Raw genomic sequence first — 22,364 nt, forward strand, 5'->3', positions numbered from 1 at the left:
CTTTTCTAGTCCTTTATGATATGACATGACTGGCTCAAGTCTAGTCATGATGGTTGGCCCTGTTGTATGTGGGTCTCCAAGGAGTTTTGCTGGAGTCAGAGATTGGAAATGATGGAAACGATGGTAAAGGCGACATTGTACTTAATGTCTCGACTTAGCTTACCTTGAATCTTTTGGCAATGACAGTCAAACGAGACTAAAACGAGCTAAGCAAGAAGTTAAGGATAAGTTGGATTTCGTTTCATTGTATTCAATTTTTTGTTTCATAATTGTGATGGTGGTGATGAATGTGATTTCGTTTTAGAGGCGTGCCCTGAGGAACCCCCACACCACGGATGTCTAAATAAACCAATGGCAATCTGAATCTCTATATTAAAAAAACAAAAAAACCAGATACAAATCATAAAATATATTTATTTACTCTCACCTTCTTTCATATTTATTTATTAATTTTATTCTTTAATTTCGTACACCAGTGTCATTTTCTTAATATCTTTATTATTATTTTATTTTATTTTATTTTCATTTTGTTTTGTGACTTCTTATTAAACAATTTACCCTTCCCTAAGAGTCGGCATTTATTGACAATTGAATAAAATCGTATAAATAAGTTTTGAGAAAGTTTTATAATATATTTTATATAATTTTTTAATATATATCTCTCAACCTATGAAGAGACGGATTTGTCTCTCTTCCTTGATAGATGAAGAAACAAAAGACTTCGTCTTTGTCTATATATTAATATCTCTTTATTTATTGATAAAGATAGAAAGCGCTAACAAAGAGTTATAATAGAAAGAGAGGTCGTTAAAGATAAAAATAATAGTCGAAAAGAGAAGAAAAAAAACCTTAAATGTAAAAAAGAAAAAATCATATTTTAAAACTGAAAAAATTTAGATATTAACAAATTTGTTAACTTTTAAAATTTATGAAAAAAATGAGACAAAATTATATATTTTTTAATATTATTATTAAAATAATAATTTTATCTTTACATATAATAAAAAATTTAAACATAAATTAAGTAATAAGTAGATATTTGAATTATTAAAACTTTAAAGATAAAAATTTGAAAATATATTAAACCTTGGTTAAGAATAAGCCGTTTGGCCATAAAATTAATTAAAAAATGATTAAAGCGTTTGAAAAATAACCACATATTATATAGTTTACAATGTTGGTACACCCTTAGTTTGATAAATAATTTAATTAATTAACATTTAAGACGAAATTGTCAGCACTAATCTCGGCAGGATCGTCGCAGCAACTCGTGTATTGACTCTATTAAGACCACCGAATCAATCTAATTGCAGTCTCTAACCCTGTCATTTTTTGTCTTTTTATTACCTAGTTTAATTATTTGGGTTGCACCAATCATGCCTCACATTTTTGTTTCCTCCTTCATTAAACTTTTAATTTTTTAGATTAGACTTGATTATAAGAACATGGAAGCCCATTATAATATAATTAATATATACAGTATTATATATATTTATTTTGAATATATAAATAAATATATAGTTATATTCGTTATAATATAATTAGATATTATTTTATTTTTAATTTAAAATTATCTAATTATATAATGATACATATTAAATATATACTCATTTGGGATAGTTTTATTGAATTAATATATTGATATTGACAATGTGGATAATGGGAAAAATTGATGAACCTTTGACAATGGTATTGGTAATTTGGTAGTGGTGGTACCTAATTTGACAATTCCGAGTACATTTCTTCAAAGCTAACTCAATCTTGTCATGATTTTGTTCTTGATTTTGTATTATAATTTGTGTATTAAAAAATGATTAAATTTGTTATATTGGAGGAGACATAAAATATGTCTCCTTAACGTTAACTACCAAGTCTGAATCAGAGAATCCAACTACGTTCTTGGATTCAACTTTCTTGAACAGTAATCTCTTGCTTGGACTCTTTTGAGATATCTCTAAATCCTATGCACCCATGAGCCGTTTTGTGAGATCATGCATAACTTGACTCCTTTGGATTCAATTTGGCCTACTTTTACCTAAGTATCATTTAGAAATGTATTCTTTTGTCTACTTGGTGTATTCCCCAGTCTAAATTTGCAGTAATAGACAACAAAATTCTAATTGAGTTCAACTTGACCATGAGAGTTTTCTCGTAGTCAATTCCATATGTTTGAGTAAAATCTTCTGCTATAAGCCTCACTTTCTATTGCTCAATGTGCCATCAAGTTCATCTATACTGGACCAGTCACCCATTTGGTGGTGACGGGTCGTTGATCGATTCACATATGAAAACTTAAAAACATAAATTAAACAAAATAGAGAAGACTATATATATGATGATACCAGGGCTACAAGACATGCAAGAATACGAGAGAATCATGAGTTACACAACAGTTTGATCAAAACCAGAGAGTGATATGAACATCAAGCAGACAGAAAATAAATAACTCGGCAAATGTAGAGCCAATGGTACTGAGGATGCTTCCTATCTCTTGGTTACAGGATTTCATGATGAGGGTATGTTGAAATGAAACAGCCAAGAGATTATGAAGGCAAAGACCATACAAGCTAGCAGGAAATTCAGGAACCGGTGGCCCTGCCAGAAGTTTCGCATCTCAGCTTGGTGTACATGTGCAGTTGCTGCCGGTGTGGCATCACTTGACTCATTCCATTGCTCCACTAAGTCAGCTTCACTTGCACCGGCAACGTTGTGGGCAGTTGATCCACAGATCTCACAGGTTCTGCAATTTGGATAACATGAAGGAAGATTATTGTAACAGTTGACAAAAAATTTCTGCAGCCCCAAAAAAGTATCTATAAATGAACATCTGACTCAACAAAAAACTATTCTCAAGTTTTCTTCTGAAGCTAAAGCTGGGGTATTTTCCTATTGGTGGATGTTAATACAAATTATCTAGATTGAAGCCGTCTTCAACCGACTAATTCACATTCCAAAACCCCCTACACTGCAATGAAAGAAGCGTTAGAAAGTTCGAACATTTGACAAACAACAAAAAACTGAGGATTTATAAACACTTGGTTAGTGTAAACAGGAATCCACAAGAGCAGATTATCTGGGACATCAACATGCCGTTATATACAGAAACTTGAAACATAAAATAACCTAAAGAATAAAAATTTGAATTACCAAAAAAAGATCAGAACTCAGATTAGTATGAAAAAATTTATGAGAAAAATGAGTGTACTCGTGCACAAGGCCAGCTGGACATTAAGACCAGAAACCAACTTTGACACCCTGCAGATTGCAGTAAACAGAAACAAACAAATTAAAACTCAATTTATTTCTAATAGTTGAATTTTCATGAAACTGAAATCAAAATATAGAAGAAAAAAAATTCAGAAATAAATGAAAATAACTATACACAAGAAAAAAAATTCAAAAATAAATGAAAATAACCATACACACAACTTTCTAATTGCCCCATTTTTAGAGCACCAGTCAAAATGCTCCTTTTCTGGTTTCCACAACAAGTAGTCAATTAGCAGGCCTAGTTTAATTGATTAGAATAAAAATAAATATAGAAGAACAAATCCTTGACTTAATTTTCCCAGTTTGCAATTTTTGTCTACCAATAAATGATCAAATTATGTCAACTACAATGACTTTGAAAGTGATTAAAATAGCATTTATGAATTGTTAAAGAGATTTTTACTAAGTGTAGAACAAGTCTTAAATGACATGCCACCATGATTCCAGTCTGTCAACTGGAACTTTTTCTAATCCGGTTATCTACCATTGACTCAGCAGCCCACTTTGACTGGTCATCTTTGTTTACTCAATATGTATACATTCTAATCGCTGGGTGCCAAATTCAAAGATCATAGTTTAAAATAGTATGAAAGAGAACTGATACTTAAAACTAAAAATTAATGACTTAAGTATCAAGTAGAGTTTGAACCTCAGTATAGTATAAAAAATAGAAAATAACAAAGGAAGAGTAATGCTTCAATTGACACACATGAGGAATAATTTGAATTATTGGAATCAGAAGCAAAAACATCATGGTGATTCTATCTTTAGCTTTATAAATATTTTGATTCTCTTTGTTTATAAAATCTGCCATTAACTCTCTCTTTACTCAAACAAAGCAGAGATTTCATTCTTACCTAAGTTCCCATTATCATATATTCTTCCAACTTTACCAAACTAAAAAGCATCCAAGGCAAAATCTTCAAACAAGATTTACACAATTTGTCACACCAAAAACATATTCACGACAGTTTACACTAGCATTTAATACCTTCAATCACATCCCAAGACATTGTTTAACAAACTTATAATAAAAAAGAGAAGTATTTCATCACATAATCTCAATAAAAAAAATCCTAACTACAGAGATCAGATAATTATTGATTTACTTGTTTCCTTTAATCTTGAACCAAGCTTCTGCACAGTGTTTATGAGCAGCAGCCAAATCCTCCTTGCATGAACAACCCAACTCAATTGGAAGGCCAGATTCTTGATTAGACTCATCCAAGCTCAGATGACAAATCCTACAATCCCTCTTAACTTTTGCCGAGTGTTGTTTACTCTCGGTCACCACACCACATTCTAGATCCACCTCTGACACAGAGGATCTTCTTTCTTTAATCTCAGCACTAGCAGATTCACTAGAACAAGGAGGACATGAACCCCTGTGCTCCTCGTTATGTACAACATCAACAACAACATGGGGTTGGGTTTGTTTTTGGGAAGACTCCATCTTTATGACCCTAAGTAAATCTTCATGAAATGTGTTTTTGAGACACAGTTCATCAATAAGGTTGATGAAGAAGCTCTCTGCTTTCTCAAGTAAAGCAAAAATAATGTGATTTGTTTCTCCTGAAAATTTTTCAACAAACTAAGTTACTGTAGTGTGTGGTAGTTGATCTCTCATTTTTCATTGCAGAGTTGGAAGTTGCTTTTAGACATGAAGAAGAGAGAGAAAGACCTCATGTTATCATCATATTTGTAAATTAAAAGAAAAAAGAACCCACTTTTCTTGAGCTGAACCAGTGAAACTGAAGCTTCATTTTCTGAATAATAAACAAAAATTAGTTTATTATATCAAAGGCTAAAAATGAGCAAAATGCAAAAGGAAGAAGATAAAAAAGATTTATCGGATAATGACTTAAAAAATTGATTTTTATTTATTTTGAAATTGTGGAAAAATCATATTTTTGTGTCATAGGGTAGGATGGACTCGCTCGGAGATAATCACTAGCATGGTCAAGAATGACCTTGCTTTATGAATAAAATAAATTGTTAGACAAGGGTAATTTGGGAATATTAAAAATGTGTGTTGGATTCTTATCATCTTTGTAAAAAGCAGAGAGAAGTAAATTAAAATTGGATAAACAGTTGGTGGCTGCTCCATAATCGCATATGATTTTTTAAGAAATTTGAGAATTATATTATATTAAATTAAATTAGAAAGAGTCCTAATTTTAACTTTAGGTCAAAATTGTAATCTAGAAACTGACATTTTAGCAGGAGACATGGATCAAATTACATTATTTTTATACTTAAAGTAAACTAATTATCCCACCAAGGTTGGGTCCTCCATGATAGTTTTCCTTTCCTTTTTTTTTATAATTAAAATAACTTTTTCATCAGAAAAAAGAATTTTATATTAAAAAGTTAAAAAGTTAAACAATCATATTATTCTTAATTTTTTATATTTTAAAATTATAGCATTGTTTCAAATTAACAAAAATTAAAAAAACAATATGTTAGATATTATATTTAGTTAGCACCGTCTTCTTTTAATTTTCATTCACTCTCACCCTTTTCTTCCTTTCACCCTTGAGAAATTCCTCCGACTTCCACATCTGTTGATCTTGCCCTTTTTAGTCTCATACAATGTTGATTTTAATTTCTGACATCTTATTCCATCGCTCTCACATTGGACTTTGGAAGCAAAAACAACGACATCAACTTCCATAGCCACCAATCTCACACCATCTCATTTTGGTATAAGTCTATATTGAATTTTAGTGAGTTATTTGAATTCCACATGCACTAGTCATTCTCTTTTTTTTTCCGTTCGTTGTAAACTTTACCAACATTAGAAGTAGAAACAATGCTATCATTGGAGGCTCTATTCAACGTAGGTATCTCATCTCGCTTCTCACTTTTTTATCGATAAACATAAATGATAAGAAGAAACTACAAATACTTATAAGTGGTGAAAATAGTTGTTGGTGACTATAGTTAGGATTTTTAAACTTTTGCATAGATTGAATTATAGATTTTTAAATCTATAAAAAGGCTAAAGTGTTATGTTTAAAATATTAAGGTATTATTTACTCTTTACACTATATACAAAAATAAACAAATAAAGTAATATTATATGTATCCATTTTGAGTATATAATTTTATATATATTTATAAATATTATCATATAGTTAAATATTATTTTATTTTTAATTTAAAATTATTTATTCATATGATAATATATATAAGAACGTGTGTATATATATATTTATATTTTAACAAATAATAGAATGAGGCCCTACCACCTGCATCTGGATTCTGCCCAACAATGCTTCTGCGGCCCTTTATTAATATAAAAAGATTCTTTTTTTTTTTTTCTCTTCATATAATTGTTTGGGACATAAGACTATGGAAAGAGAATCAAATTCTGAATTGTTAATAAAACTGAGAAAACTAGCCGGACCAAATTAATTATAATAAAATTATATATATAAATAATATTAATAAAATATAAAATTATATCTATATATATTTTTAAATATAATTTAAGTATATAAATAATGTATCATTATTTGATTAAATAATTTTAAATTAAAAATAAAATAATATCCAATAATATGATAATATAATATATATAAACCTAAATTATATATAAAAAATATATATATATAACCATATTTTAAATAATATATATAATTTTATATATAAATAATAATATAATATTATTAAATAATTATTATTTTATTTTTAATTAATAATTATTTTATCATAAAATAATATTTTATTATTTATACGTAAAATTATTTATATTATTTATACTCATAACAGTCCTCCATCAAATAATATTTTTCTAAAATATTTAAATATTGATAAGAAAGGAAAAACGGGAGGTCAATATTTGTAGGCTGTGTGCTTGATAACTTAAATAAAATAGAGAATTAGTCATATTCTATTTAACAGAAAAAAGCTGAAAAAAGACGTAATATATTTGTCTTAAAAAAAAAAAATTTGTATTCTGTTGCGACCTAAAGTCTCACATCGCTCCCGTTCTATCTACTGAACTTGTATATAAGCAGGGGTCAGAAGCTTTTGACTCAATAGACGCGTTTTAAAATCGTGAGAGCCTGAAACCCAAAGCAGATAATATCTGTTGGACTGTTAATAACACGTTATCAATACGATAGCGATGGAGGGTGTGTGATAGAGGGTGTATTGTGACCTGAAATCTCATATCGCTCTCGCTTTATCTATTGAGTTTGTATATAAATAAGTTTGTATATAAATAAGGGTCAGAAGCCCTTGACTCAACTCACACCGTGAGGACCTAAAGCCTAAAACGGACAATATCTTTTAGACTGTTTATAACATATTCCAAATTTTAAATCTCAATTATATCTCTTAAAACCTTAACGTTATTAAAAATTTAATTTATTTATGATTTTACCCTATGTATCTTATTAAAAAAAAATAAATATTATTTTGTTATTTTACTGACTTTTGAACAATATTATTTAAAGTATATCACATAATATTTGAGTAATACTATATTCATTCGTTTTAAATATACAAATAAATATACACTTATATATGTTAAATATTATTTTATCTTTAAATTAATATTATCCAATAATATAATAATACATATAAATATATACTTATTTGTGTACTTAAAATAAATATACATAATTTTATTGATAATATTTTTATGATCTTCATTTTCATAAAACACTCAAATTTACAATATAAATAAATCATTCTCTTAGTTTTTAGTTGTCGTCTACAAATAATATTTTGCTTCTCAAACTTAGATAGATCAAAGAGTAACGCAATAAAATATCAACCCAATCCAAACAATGCCAATTTCCTATACCACAACCATTTTAAAGAGCTCCCCAATCAGGACACATTGTCTGTTACATAAATTCATCACAGGATAAGCTTTGTAACTTATAAAGGCCTAAATATATTTTCCGGAAAAAAAAAATGAAGTCATGTCTGTATGCTGAATGAAATTTCATTATATCTACGCTTGGATTAAGAGCCTCTTCACAAAATCAACTTACCACCTTTCCATAATTAAGAAGATAATGGACCCAGTTCAACTTCATTCGATACTTTGTGCATTTAAGATAGGTAACTGGCCATGATGAGTTTTTAGCTCAAACCCTCAACCTCAGGTCGCCCGGCATAAGTTTGTGCCGGCACCTGAACAGATAGGACGTCTGTCATCATGCCCATCAGCTTGTTTCGTCCCTCATCAGAGTGCATATCTTTTCTTACCCCTCGTTCTGATATTCTTATTTGCGAGCTGTCAGTAGTCCCTTCACTCATTTTGTGGCTTGCTGCAGCATTGCCTGGTACAAGGACACTGCAACTTTCGAGGCCACTCTTAATCCATGCAATGTTGTTCAAATCTGTAGCTATAGAGATCAATTCATGACTCGAGAAAGCAGGAGGCTCCTCATAGTCCACAAATTCAGGTCCCAGTAGGGAGCCATGTGAATGGTGCCCTAATGGAGATGTGCAGCAACCATAACCACACTGCGAAGGAATAACAGGCTCACTATGAACATCTTCTACGAATTTGAGACCAAAGTCTGGTCTGGGTACTTGAACCAAAGGTCCCTGAGTTGGGATTGTCCATGGAATCTCAGAGCTAGATGTTGGGCCACTTGGAGGGTTATAGAAACTAAAAGCACTAACACGAGGAACTGGACGAGGAAGTGTAGGATGTTTTGGTCCAGAATCACCTTCAGTTTCCTTTCTGTGAGCTATCCCTTCATGCATATTTGGTCCATCATTCATTGTTATGTCTCTTCCTTCTGGGAGACTGATTGGACTCATATCACCAACTGGACGTGAAAAGGCTGGACGATGATTTGGTCCTGCAAATAACTGACACTCCTTTGTTTGAGCAATGTCTTCATGCTGGTTAGGACTATCATCCATCATGACATCTCTTCCTTCTGGGGGCCTGAATGAATTAACATCTCCAGCAGATAGGGTCTCTTCTGAGGATACCTTTGTTCTGTCATGACTCCCGTCTTCCATCATGTCACCACTTCCTGGTTTAAACCTTCCAATCTCTGCGTACCTGCGCCTTAAGGTAGAGTTCCAGTGGTTCTTGATTGCATTGTCTGTTCTACCTGGCAGTTGCCTTGCTATTGCTGCCCATTTGTTCCCATGGATTGAATGGGCTTGAATTATAACACGATCCTCTTCATCTTCAACAATTGAATTACACGATTTCATTAAAATTCACACATAGGCATCACATCAACGATTAAGATAATGAGCACCATATAAGAAACTGCATGTCTATTTCAGGTTACATGCAGAAATCAACTCAGATAATGGTTGGTAAATAATTCACAAGGACCAAGAGAAATGCAAATGACAATTCACAAGTTCTAATCCTTTTCTTAATATAACTTCTTTTCATCTAAAGAAATGGAATCGTAGGCAAACCATGAAGAGGAAGAATGCACATACCTGAGCTTGTAGCTTTTTACATGTACAACAAACACTACCAGAGGATGCACCCTCCAAAAGATGGAAAACACAAACCAATGTTATCTCACATCCATTCTGTTAGGAATGGTAAGCAAACTCTAACGAATGCAGGAATAATGCTACATGACTATCAACAAAGTCAAAATGAAAATATTAAATTCATAATCTACTCATATCCCCACCCCTTTCAGAGTATTATTCTACAGCATTAGAAACCACATTCAAGCCTCTATGTGTGGCACCATCCATAATAAAAGTTCTTTTCCAGCTTAAAATTTTCTGACAGCTACAAAAAATCAAATAAAGACTTCACTATACTATGGAAATATAACACAAAACTTAAGCAACCTCAGCTTCAATATTGGAGAAACAGAAAAGAAACTTTACTTATCATCTATTCTAATCTCAAGTCTCAATGAACCAATTCTAGGTTGAGCTATCAAAAGACAAAGTAACACATCAAAGGTTGCACAAATTAGGCAGATATGTCTATGCAGAAATATCTCAAACCTAAATGCAGATAGACTCCTAAGTCTGTCAATGCTTGTGCCAGCACAGGGTAAAAGAAATGGGTCAAAATGTCTTTCTGAAGCTCAACAATACTACTGATTCATTATGAATTTGACTATCAACACACATTATTTTGAGCAATACAAGATATCAACAAAAATCCGGATAGAAAAGGAAATATAAGACAAAAACAGATAGAAGAGCATTACCATCAACCGCATGCATAAATATAAATGAATTTGAATGGACATGCAATGGTTGATATAGTTCACAATCAGTGCTGTTACTTGATCAGCATGCCTGTTCTTCAAGTAGACAGGCCATGGTCTTGAGTATTATAAGGGCTATTGCTCTTCTATGTACACCTTGCAATCCACACCAGGTCACCAATTTTTATACTTTGTTTCATTCTTACTTCAAATTTGCTCTTTCCTTGTAATGTTAGAATTTCGTGCTTTTTTCCATGCCATTTGCTCTTTATACTTGGTTTCATTCTAACATTACATTTTGTACAACCCATCAAAAGCATCCCACCATACTCAAGTTACTTACAGATCAAGAAATAGACTCATTGGTCTTCTACCAATGTAAAGGTTCAACTTAAACATAAATGCTTTGAGTAATCGACAACATACTAAAGACCTATATCTCGGAAAGGGACTACCAAAACTGGAGTGAAAAAAGCAACAGGATATTGAAAGGTGTACAGTGATGCTGTCTCAATAGATGATCCAAAAATCAAACTACTCCAATAGTTCAGTCACTTCCATTTGAGCCATTTACCAGTGAAAGTCCCAAATTCATGGTATTGATGATTGCAACTATTGAATCAAAAAAAGCAATACAAGTGTGGTAAAGATGTGAGACTCAACCAAACAGCTCAAGTAACTAAATCATCAATGTACATTAAAACAAGTAGCAAAAGGCCTAACATAAATAAATAAAAGAACTATAGTTACTTAATGAAGATAGAATAAAACAACCCAATAACATATTAATAACCCCCCAAAGCCTAATACTGAATTCTGAACATCTTTGAACCAAAAAACTCTCCAAAAATTTCTTCATTGTCTTACTCTACTGCTTTCATACAAGCCACGACTCTCCTGAATTCTCCATTACGATCCTTCCCCATCACAAAAACTTATTCATAACCAATCAATTCAGTAACAAAATAACATTACACAGTAAAATAATAATAGTAAACAAAACTCTGGACATTAAAGCAAGTAAGCAAAAACGCCATCAAAGTCGTCAATGCAGATTAACAAGCCTTTCGATTTCAAATAAAATACGACATTCACAAAATTCAGGAAAAAAACACAGAAAACGAAAGAGAAGAACACCAAAGCATGACAAAAATTCATCCTTTAGCTCAAAACAAACACAAACAGGAGCAAAAAGAAAGATTTGAGAAAAAGTTACCAGTGAAAGGTTTGCGCTTAAGGCAAGGGTCAAGCTGATTACACCAGCGAAGTCGGCACGATTTTCCAGACCGACCAGGAATTCCTCGCGCGATCATCCCCCAATTCCTCGCCCCGAACTGACTCACCAGTCGACTCAGCACCGCGTCCTCTTCCGGCGACCACGGCCCCTTCACTCTACTAGCTCCTCCATTACGACTCCCCTCCGCACCTCCACCTCCACCACCTCCGCCGCAGCCGACCTCCACCGTTTCCTCCGCAACAACCTCCGCGTCACCGTTGCTTTCGTTCTCTTTATCGGTCATTGTTCCGTTTCGTTTTTATTACCAGTTTGCTTTCGTTTTTTGTTTGTTAAGAGTAGTACCTACCTGCCTAACTGCAAGTGGGAGGATTTAAGGGAAGCGAATGTTTCTGATTCCTTTTCGTTTTCACGGTTTTGTCAGACGGTTTTTTTGAAATGCCTATCATGTCCTGTTAAACGACGACGCTCCGGTGATTTTGGCTTTCAAACGGTGGCGTATTGACTGGTCTAACTGGGTTTTGACTTCGTTGACTTAATGTGGCGGTGACTTGGGCAGTGGGGTAAGGATGTTTCAGAAAGTTTAAGACTTTTGTTTGAAAGTGAGAGCTGTCCATATTCCAACTTTTGCCCCTAAATTTTCATACATTTACAAAGAAAACTTATGGCTTTTATTGTAAATAAAGTTAGCTTCTTAGGCTAATAACTTCCTTAGCAGGTTCTGTTATTTGGTAGGCCAATCAAACCGCCTTGAGATTTTAAAAGTGGAAAATAATGACAGCGATATGATTAATGACATATTTACCCCTAATATGGGCTGCAAATTGTTTATTTTTCAGAGCCCATTGGGCAAATCTCTTCATTTAGAAAATAGAAATTATGTCACTCTGTTTTCCTTGTAACATATAAATACGATTTGCTTTTCCAAAAATTAAAAAACAAATTGGGTAATTATAGTTAAGGGATTATATGGTCTCGCCAAGAAAATAAGAATTACCAAAATTGCTTAAGTATATAAAGAAAGTTTGACTATTATTGACTTATTTGAATTTTATTTATTTATCTTATTTATCAAAGTCTTTATTTGTAAGTCTTTGGTTTTCGTCGATTTTCAAATGAGACATTTTGTCCCATAATCTCCCATATCTTTCTACATATTGGATCATTAGAAAGTCTTCTTCAAATTCTAACACATGTTTATATTTCTTGACTGGGTTGTGGACAATGCACTATAAGTCTCCGATGGAATTCGATCTTTCAACTCATCTTCCTTTCAGATTTAATCAGAAGGAGTAGGGTATTTGCGGTTGACTTGTCGAATCAGCAAATTGAAGAGATCATGAAGGCTTTGGTTCTCTGGATAATGAGATTACTGAATTGAAGAGTAATGGAAGCGGGGAGTTTGCTAGTATTCCGACTGGAAAAACTTGTTATAAATGTTTAAGTAAGGGAAGTGGTGGAGGTGGAAAGGGAGATGGTGGAGGTGAACCAAAGACGGGCCTTGGCTTCCATTCCTTGCGGAGTTTGTCCACAGATAAGTCTTTGTACACCTGATGGCATAATCTCGCCGACAAACTGTGTCTGTTACACCAAGTGGCTGGACTTCTAAATTTGCTGTATTTAGCTACAACTTTTTCATATATTGTGTCGCCTAGACTTAATGTCAAACAATTTTGCTGTCGTTGGTTTGTGTTACTAGGGTTGCCAATTGCTCAGAAGTTAGAAAATTTATTTTTTAGAAATTACCTTTCCCTTCTAAAATTCCTCTCATTTCTAACAGTTTTAAAGAGGATAAGGTTGATGATGGGGAACCATACCGATTGAATCAAGTTTGAGGCTTATCTTGGTTGTTTATAAAAGATTGTTTTTTTTTTTTTTCATATATAATGGTGAAGACGCTGAATATGAATAATGCAAGTTATAAGTTTATCGTGAAAGCTTTGAGCAATGAGGGCAAATTGAATGACATGCTTAAGGTTGTAGATGAAATGCTGGATGATGATGGGGTTGAGTTTAAAGAGGATTTACAGGAATTCATCAAAGGGGAAATATTAGGGAAGGAAGATGGAGAGGAGGATTTGGTGAGCTTATGGAGGAGAAGGAAAGGCAGAAGGCCGAAGCTAAGGCTAAAGAAGCAGAAAATACGAAAGCAGCCAAGAAGAGTCCAAGTAATGCTATATCTTCTCCGATATTCCATCAAAATTGTTTGGTAAAAAAGATGAACAGATAACCTTGAAAATGCCGATGCAATTGAGCCTTCTTCTGCTGATTTCATTGGTGAAAAAGAAGCTGGGAAAGAAGAAAATGTTGAAAAATTTGCGAATATTTACAGATGCAAGTAAAAATACTAGACAAGAGAAACCTGTTTTACCAGGTCCAGTGTGAGACATGGAACATGCAATGGACCACAAACCTTCATTAAAATAATGAAACAAGAAATAAAATTATTAATACTGCCACCCAACCTGTTTGGGAATTTCTAAGAGAGGTAGCCCACCCTCTACTGCTAAAATCTTTTCCATGTGCCCGGTGGGGATTCACAAGTATAACATAAACTTAAACTCAAATAAACTGAAGTCAATTACCTGAAAGTTTTAATATTCTATTAATTTTGTTAAAGTAAAAAGTAATTTATATCTACCTTTTTATTAAAGCTTCCCCTTATAAACAACCCACTTTCTTCTATATCATAAAGAGACAGAAGATAAGATAAGAAAAGCTTTGAAGAAGCAGAGTTTCGTTTTCTTTCTACTGCAACTAGAGGACGCATCCAAAGGGATCGCATTGATCCTAAATTTTCACTCGTATAATTTCTTTTCTTCAGGGATCATGCTATCCCTTTGGATTCCTCCTTTGGTAGCTAATTATATATAATGATACTTATCTTCTGCCTGCAAATTCTTCATGGATAATCTTTCAACTACTATTTATTATACAACTTTATCAACCACCACATGACTTGCCGCAATACTCACCGGAGAACTTCCCGCCGAGATGCAATGTTATCATCTCCAAATCAAGTAAGTCTCATAACCAGATGTATTATTGCTCCAATATTTTTTAACCTAACTTCCCTTCAAACGATTCTACCCTTAACTTTTGATCCAAATGTTCTTCAGTTTTGTTTGAGAACTTTGCATGAACTTTTTATTAATTTGCAGAAAAAAAAAAATTCCCAGGAGGCATTATTGTTGTTTACAGTTGTCATCAATGAATTTTTACTTGTTTTATGCAGACACACTCACAAATACACAAACAGTCTCTTTATGACGACCCAAAGCTGACACCAAATTTATATATTTATGCAAAACTAGGACAGGAACCTAACATCAAGGAAGTGCTAACATTTAAACTTTCAGACTGGCTTCGAGCCTCTGTCATGCTTGTAAAACCCTAAAAATTATTTACCAAAATTAAAAAAAAAAGTACTAACATATATAATTATAAAGATGTTGTTTTGATAAGTGAATATATGCATGCGTAATTCTGAGAAAGAGATAGTCAAATTTATATGCAGTGATTTACATGCATACATAATTAGTAATCCTGTGGATGAATCATGAACAACACAGACGATCAAGTGGAAAGATTGCTATGCATGCGAATAAAACAGTGGTTTTGAAAGTGAAGATAATAATTTCAGCATGCCTTTACCTACAATTTCACTCCATTTTTAAGAGACCTTTTTTATCATTACATGTTTTCAACGAGTTAATTTGACCTTTTAAAAGGGCACTTCAATTTTTTCACTATAAATGATTTAAACATCTTAATTAACATCACAGATTCTAGTGGTTGCGTGGTCTTTTGTTTACGTTTGACTAAATCTTTTGTAAATTTTTTTTTATCGTTGGACAGACCTATGTTCTCTCTTTCCTGTAAAGTTTAGTTTGTACAAGTTAGTTTTGATTCTTTTCTTGAATCCTATCATGACAAAAACTTTGACAGACTTTCAAAAGAAGATGATTTAAGTTTTTGGGTCTTTTGCAAGTCTTGTCTAGCGGTAGTTTTGTATTGACCTCCTTGTGAGAAAGTCAAACTTTGATTGTACTGAGTCATTTCATTTAGTTTTATGTTAATATACACATTTAATTACCAAAAAAAAAAAATCAGAGTTTGAAGTTCTATTTTCTAGCCATACATAGCTTGCTCAATCAATGTATAGCTAAAATGGGCAGACTAAAATGGCCTTGTCTAGCGGTAGTTTTGTATTGACCTCCTTGTATGTTTATTCAAAAGTCCCAGATGGGCAGACTAAAATGGCCGTAAAGGACTTTAATTTAGAACCCAAGGCAGTAAAAGAGGATATTTAAGGGCTTCTTTTGTTCAACTTTGGGTCTTTCATCGAATTAATGTCCCAAATGCAAAGGAATCATAATGCACATGACATGTGATGAGCCCTTAAAATAAGTCCTTTAAAGCTTGCTCAAATTTTGAAAGAAAGGTCTTTTATGATCCCCTTCTAGCTACTATACATGACCACCCCAACAATCTAGCAATCCCATCCCTTCTATATCATCTCTCTTTTCTCACATGCCGCCGACCTTTCTCCATTCATGAACCTCTCAACCAATAGAAGAAGATGGTTTTATAAGAGAAACAACAAACATCTCTTTTAAATCACACAAACTTTTGCATGCAATGCATGGATCGAGTTTTATTTCACCACCTCTTATATTACTGCAAGCAAATACATTTTTTCGTCATGATTCTTCATTTCTTTGGGTTGTTTTAGATGAAACTCTCTCAGTTTGCTAATGTAGTAGAGAATGCATAAAGACCATAGAGTTTTCTTGAAATCGTGACGTTCCTGAAAAGATATATACGAGAAGAGTAGTACTCTTTACATAAACAATAAGTATAAATTTGTGTACAAACGGTCAGTAACATATTACCATGTGATTGAGTATTGTTTTATTTCTTATTCAAAATTACTCAATTACATAGTAACATGTCACTGTTTATATAAAAGTTATATTTATTATTTGTACATATAATTTTATTGATGTGAAAAATGTGAAACTGGGGTCTTGCCAACATAATTGGTGAGGCTAATTAAACTGGTCGAGGAAGCCATTGAGTTGTTTGACAGGTTTTCTGAATCTATCAAGTTTGAGTATACCCATAATTGATAGAAACTTAAGTAGGGCTTCTGTTTTTTTTTTTTTTTTCTTTTAAAAAAGAAACACCATTTGCTTGTAAACTCACTAAGGAAAACAAAAAAGCATTACCACTTCACCAGAAAATTTGAATTTCACGGTTAATTATTCATCTCTTTGGCTCAACTTAAAGAAATCAAATACTTTTACAACTCAATTTTATTTTATTTTTAAATTCTTTGAATTCTCTAAAGGGTTCAAATTTCTGTATTTGTAGATCCACAAATCATATTCATTTATATTATCAACAAGTCAGGAGAAATTAGATCAGTTAACTATAGATTAAAAAATATAAACTATTACTAACCAACATTCGTCACTAATTTTTAATCCATAAGCGAAATTTTTAATTCCATGATATATATCACAATATAAATACATGAATATTAGAAAATACATGCAAAAGAGAATAAATAAATGCTTTTCAAAATTAAAAATATATATATGTAAAATTCATTTTCTTAAAAAAAAAAAAACTCGAGCTAAAAGATGCTATTTTTTTTAAGAATACTTTCCAAATTTATAAACAAGAGTTTTAGTTAATTATATTTCTAAACAAGTACTTTAGACCTGAATTTGGTTATGTTATGGGACAATGTGACACCCTAAACCACTTATGAATCATTTTCTACTATTTTATTTTAATTATTCTCTAATATCCTGTCGGGTAAATAAATATTTATCACCGAAATTTTGATGAAACAATAATTTTTTATCTTTTAAATTTAAAAAATCTATTTTCTTACTCATTCATCAAAGTACGATGTTAATTTTAATAATCAAAATATATTTTTATTATTTTATATAATATATAATAAAATTAATATTACACATACTTTTAATAGTTAAACAAATTGTATTTTTAATTTCACCCTAATTAATATATATTGCTTCCTATCCTTTTTTTCCCAAATTGATTGAGGACAATTATCTAATAAGCACAGAAACAAACAATTTTAAAATGATTTATAAAACATCAACCATTGAGTTGGGGACATATGGTTTCATCCTCTCCTCTTTTTTCTCATTTTTTTGATTTTCATTTATGGAATATGTTTTAACAAAAACAAGGCTAACAAAACCCAAATTTCAGTCAAATCACACTTGATATGGTGTAATTTGGCTAAAATCGTATGTCTTGATTCCATTTTTCATTGAAATCACATGTAAGAAGTAGCAATTTACACAAAATCTCATATCTCGGTTCGATTCTCATCAAATCACAACAAAATTATGAATATATTTCATTTTTTATCCTTTTTTTCTTACTTTACCATAGTTTAGCTGCTTCTCTCTTCCGAGTGTGATAAAATGTCCCAAGATTATGCTTTTGAGGTATTGAAACAATAAGATATTGATCATCAATTTTGTGGGTGTTGGTGATGAAAAATGTTGAACATAAAAGCTTCTAGTGAGCTTACTCCAATCAACTAGTGGATTTTAAAAAAGTGTTATTGTGAACAATAAATTATAGGAGGTGAAGATGGTTGGTGGTGAAAATGTTGATAAGGGCGTTTTTATCATTAAATAATAAGGCTAGTGATGAAGATGATAGTTGTGGTGGTAGGGGCTTTAGTTATGAGGGTCACTTTGGAAGAACGATGACTAATGATATTGATGGTAAAGATGGTGATAAGATTTTTTTTTTTTTTTTTGTGATTAAATGGTGAGGGTGGGAGATGAAGATGGTTAGTGCGGTAAAGAAAAAAATGACAATGATGATTGATTTTTGTAATTTTTACAAAATTAAAAGCATTTGAGTTTTTTTTTTTTGTTTAAATGGTGAGAGAATTTGTATTAAGCATAATATTATACATACAAATAAATCTTATTAACTTATTTATACAAATTTTCGTATTAATATCAGATTAAGTCACTTAAAATAAGGAAAAAAATAAATAATTATATTATTTAATCACATATTATTATATCAGATTATACAATTAAGTTAGTAAAACTTATTTGTATATATAATTTTATTCAAAATATTTTTGTTATTATACTGATAAAGGACAAATATATATATATATATATATATATATATATATATATATATATATATATATATATATATATATATAAATTAATAGAAGTTCTTAAAATTATATTTTTTGATATTATGATATATTTTGGGTGTCACACTCAAATTACTAAAATATACGAAAGTGCTCAATTGTTTTTTATCTTTGCGTCCAAAGCCAGAAGGACTGATAAACAAATAGAGCTCTTAGGTCCCAAAAATCGGAAAATGTGAATCCATTTCAAAATCAAACCCAAGCCTTGAAATCGTTGAGTTTGATGCCAAAAAATCCAGTCAAGTTGTGCAAAACCATGGCTACATTACCAATTGCAGTATTCCCCTTATCAATTCGCCTTATAATTCTTCAAATACTAACCCTAATTGCAGTTCCCATTTCCTCAATCACTCTGCAAACCCTATCTAATAATCCCCATTTCGATCGCGGAACTGCCCTTCTTGGTGATGCCCAGGTCGTCAAAGACAAATCCCACGTGCAGCTCGTGAATCCAAGAGCTTCAAGTTCTGGTCTTTTGATCCGCACCGAGCCATTCAAGTTTCTTGATCCAAAGGGCTCTAAACAGACGTCGTTTTCCACGGAATTCTCGTTTTCAATATCTCACGGTAATGTTGATGGCGTTGCTTTTGTTGTTTTTCCCTATAATCCTGAATATAAATTTGTGGGTCAAGGCCCATTTGGGGTTTTAAGTGAAAAAAAGTATTTTGCTATTGAATATGACACTAAAATGGATGAGAATGTGGGTGATTTGAATGCAAATCATGTGGGTGTTGATGTTAATAGTCTTGTTTCAGAGGCTGTTAGTAATATTTCATCGTTTAATTTAGTGTTAAACAACGGGGAAAAGCTTAAATCTTGGATTGATTATGATTCGATCTCAAAAAGAATTGAAGTCAGGTTGAGCAAATTTGGTGAGAGAAGGCCATATGATCCCATTGTTGCGCATGAGATTGATTTGGTCAAAATGTGGGGAAATCAAGATGTTTTTGTTGGTATAGTCGGAAGCAATGGCGATTCAGAACAAACTAGTAGTGTGTACTCCTGGAACCTTAGGTTGAGAAACTTTCCACATTGGTTGCATTCATTGCCAGCGGATCCACGGGCTCATGAGCATGGTGATAGGTTTAGATATCATAAGAGGGGTGTTTGTCCTCTTAAATTTCTTGCTGGCTTGATCTTTGCAACTGGTTGTGGAGCTTTGTTGGCGTTTGCGGTGCTATTTGCCTGGGCGATTGTGAATAGACAGACAGAAATACCTACTGAGTATCATGTGCATCCAGTGAATTTCAAGTATGAGAAGATTGAAGTAATTGTAGAGGAAGATGGTAAGGGTGTTAAGAATTAGAACATATTATGATGTTTTGTTGTGACTTTATGTTCTTGTTATCGTTACTAACTACATTGAACTATGATGTTCTTGTTGTGCAAGTTGTAGCGCCCCATGAACTATCCTTTTGATGTATAATGAAGTGTATGATCGCTTGCCATTATCTAGTTGTTGTGGTTGATAGATTTTGTATGATTCTCTCATAATGCTTGACTGTTAGTTATATTATATCAATTAGAAACTTATCTGGGCAAGAGCGAGGGCAAGGACAAGGAGTTGAGGAACAGAGGCAAGGCTAAGGAGAATTGCTATGGAGCAAACTCAACATAAGCATTGTATAGCAATAATAGTATATAGATAAATTTGTCTTTTAATGCATTGAGCATCCAAGTGATTAGTGGTCCTGGTTGTTAATATGTGTTTATGTTTGTAGGTAAGGACATATTATAGTTCATAATCGGATAACTTTGCATCAGTTTTAAGTAAAATGGGTCAAAATTTTATGCAATCAGCTATAAATTTTAAATCATTGTGGCTTGGCTCTTTTGTTTCCTCACTGGATTTTGCTAGCAGCATAACAAGTATATTTTCTCCTTCCTCTATGGGAGACCGAGCTGTGAGTAATATTTTTTATATGTATATATATAATGGTGGGTATTAGTGGATATAAACATGTTGATGTGTTATTGTGTGATTGGATGATATAATTGTTTATTTTATTTTAAATTTAAAATTACTTTATTATATGATAATATTTCGGTTTGTTTACTTGAGTTAATACTATATAAAGCATTATACACATTCATTATTCATGCAAATATTTGACTCTTTGAAGAACCCTAAATAATTATAAGTGGATGTGCTTGTTTCAACGAGAAGATGTTGTTCTTTTAATATTGACAGATCATAGATACTGACAGCCCAACCACCTATTTGCAAGTAACACGTCTTCCATCTCTATCGCAGTCTCATGTCCAGGGTTGGTTTAGTTTGAAATAAAACTTTTGCCACGTTCTTTACTTCATTTTCTATGCAATAATATTAAGGCGGCAGTAGCACCGGCAAATTTAGGCATCTGTCAAGACTTGTGAATAAAGTAGGATGTGTCTAGGTCTCACAAGGAGACCTATGGCGCTGGCACGGTATGTAAAATAATTAAAAAAACGAAGGGTAAAGAAGAGAAAAGAAATAGGAGACATGATAGGTGCGTAGATGAAAGTCACAAGGAAGAGCAAAGGGTGAGACAGAGAGCGATGGGGGGTTGTTTTGAACTGTGAAATGATGTGATTCAACATTAAACATGGAAAGAAACGGACTTGGGTCTTTTGGATTATGCAAAGCATGTGCACTGACCCACAAAAAGCCTTTGAAGGCATGACACGTAATGTTATGGGTCTTGAGGTATGGTGGGTTAACATACCGTGTCAAGGTCGTAATTTAATGGGTCTTGGCACAACCTGTAACTTGTCAAGCCTTGCTATTTTAAGCACGGCATGACTCAGTCCACTACGCTATCTACAATAATGCAATCTTCTTAAACACGAATTATCAGACAATTCTGCGCAAATGAATATTCTCACACAAAAGCCATTTGGGCAAAAGGGTAGCCATAGACGGCTAAAATTCTTACCAATAAACTACGAATTTATCTTGTTTGAAAGCATTTTAAATTAAGTAGTCAAATATTTTGTAAATTGTCTAAAATAAGTTATTGCAATTCGCACCCAAGGTTTAGTGTAAAAATACTTTTGCATCTCTTTTTAGGCATAAATCAGAAATTCTCACTTAAAAACACACAATCTTGTTTGATCTAGTGTCCCCTGATGTTCTGGGTGTGAATGGAGATTTTCAAAACAAGATTTACTCACAATTGAAAACAAAAAAGAAAAAGAAAAAATAGAAACAAGAAGAAGAACAGAAAAAGACAAGATATATTCAATTGTCTTCTTAAATTGCTAACCTTATTACCTCTCTCACCCATAACTCACGATATTCCTAAATTTAAGAAATTAAGATTCAAGTTTGATACAATTCTAGGTAGATAGGAAAACCAATTTTTTATTTCTTTAATTTGAGAAAATGAAAAAAACAAATTTGCCTTTCCCCTATGAATTTTCTATTAATGGCGTTAGTTTTAGAAAAAAAAAAAAAAAACTATGA

The 22,364-nt window shown here is 32.2% G+C and overlaps 3 protein-coding genes across 3 annotated transcripts; 1 reads left to right on the forward strand and 2 right to left on the reverse strand.

Moving 5' to 3' along the window:
* Positions 1 to 2,360: 2,360 nt before the first annotated feature.
* On the reverse strand, positions 2,361 to 4,992 carry LOC123206942. Its single transcript, XM_044624236.1, has 2 exons — positions 4,380 to 4,992; positions 2,361 to 2,740 (listed from the first exon to the last, which is right to left on the reverse strand). Exons 1-2 carry the CDS (start codon positions 4,721 to 4,723, stop codon positions 2,506 to 2,508), a joined length of 579 nt encoding a protein of 192 aa, XP_044480171.1. The 5' UTR covers positions 4,724 to 4,992; the 3' UTR covers positions 2,361 to 2,505.
* A 3,058-nt stretch (positions 4,993 to 8,050) lies between these two features.
* LOC123206935 (transcription factor MYB1-like) lies at positions 8,051 to 12,114 on the reverse strand. The gene is made up of 2 exons (XM_044624226.1): positions 11,665 to 12,114; positions 8,051 to 9,440 (listed from the first exon to the last, which is right to left on the reverse strand). The coding sequence occupies exons 1-2, from the start codon at positions 11,966 to 11,968 to the stop codon at positions 8,371 to 8,373; spliced, it is 1,374 nt and encodes a 457-aa protein (XP_044480161.1). The 5' UTR covers positions 11,969 to 12,114; the 3' UTR covers positions 8,051 to 8,370.
* Positions 12,115 to 19,172: 7,058 nt separating this feature from the next.
* On the forward strand, positions 19,173 to 20,222 carry LOC123206958 (L-type lectin-domain containing receptor kinase VIII.1-like). The gene has a single exon (XM_044624253.1). It carries the CDS (start codon positions 19,173 to 19,175, stop codon positions 20,220 to 20,222), a length of 1,050 nt encoding a protein of 349 aa, XP_044480188.1.
* The last annotated feature ends 2,142 nt before the right edge of the window (positions 20,223 to 22,364 follow it).

Source organism: Mangifera indica, unplaced genomic scaffold, assembly GCF_011075055.1.
Source record: "Mangifera indica cultivar Alphonso unplaced genomic scaffold, CATAS_Mindica_2.1 Un_0054, whole genome shotgun sequence".
In the NCBI taxonomy this organism is placed as follows: domain Eukaryota; kingdom Viridiplantae; phylum Streptophyta; class Magnoliopsida; order Sapindales; family Anacardiaceae; genus Mangifera; species Mangifera indica.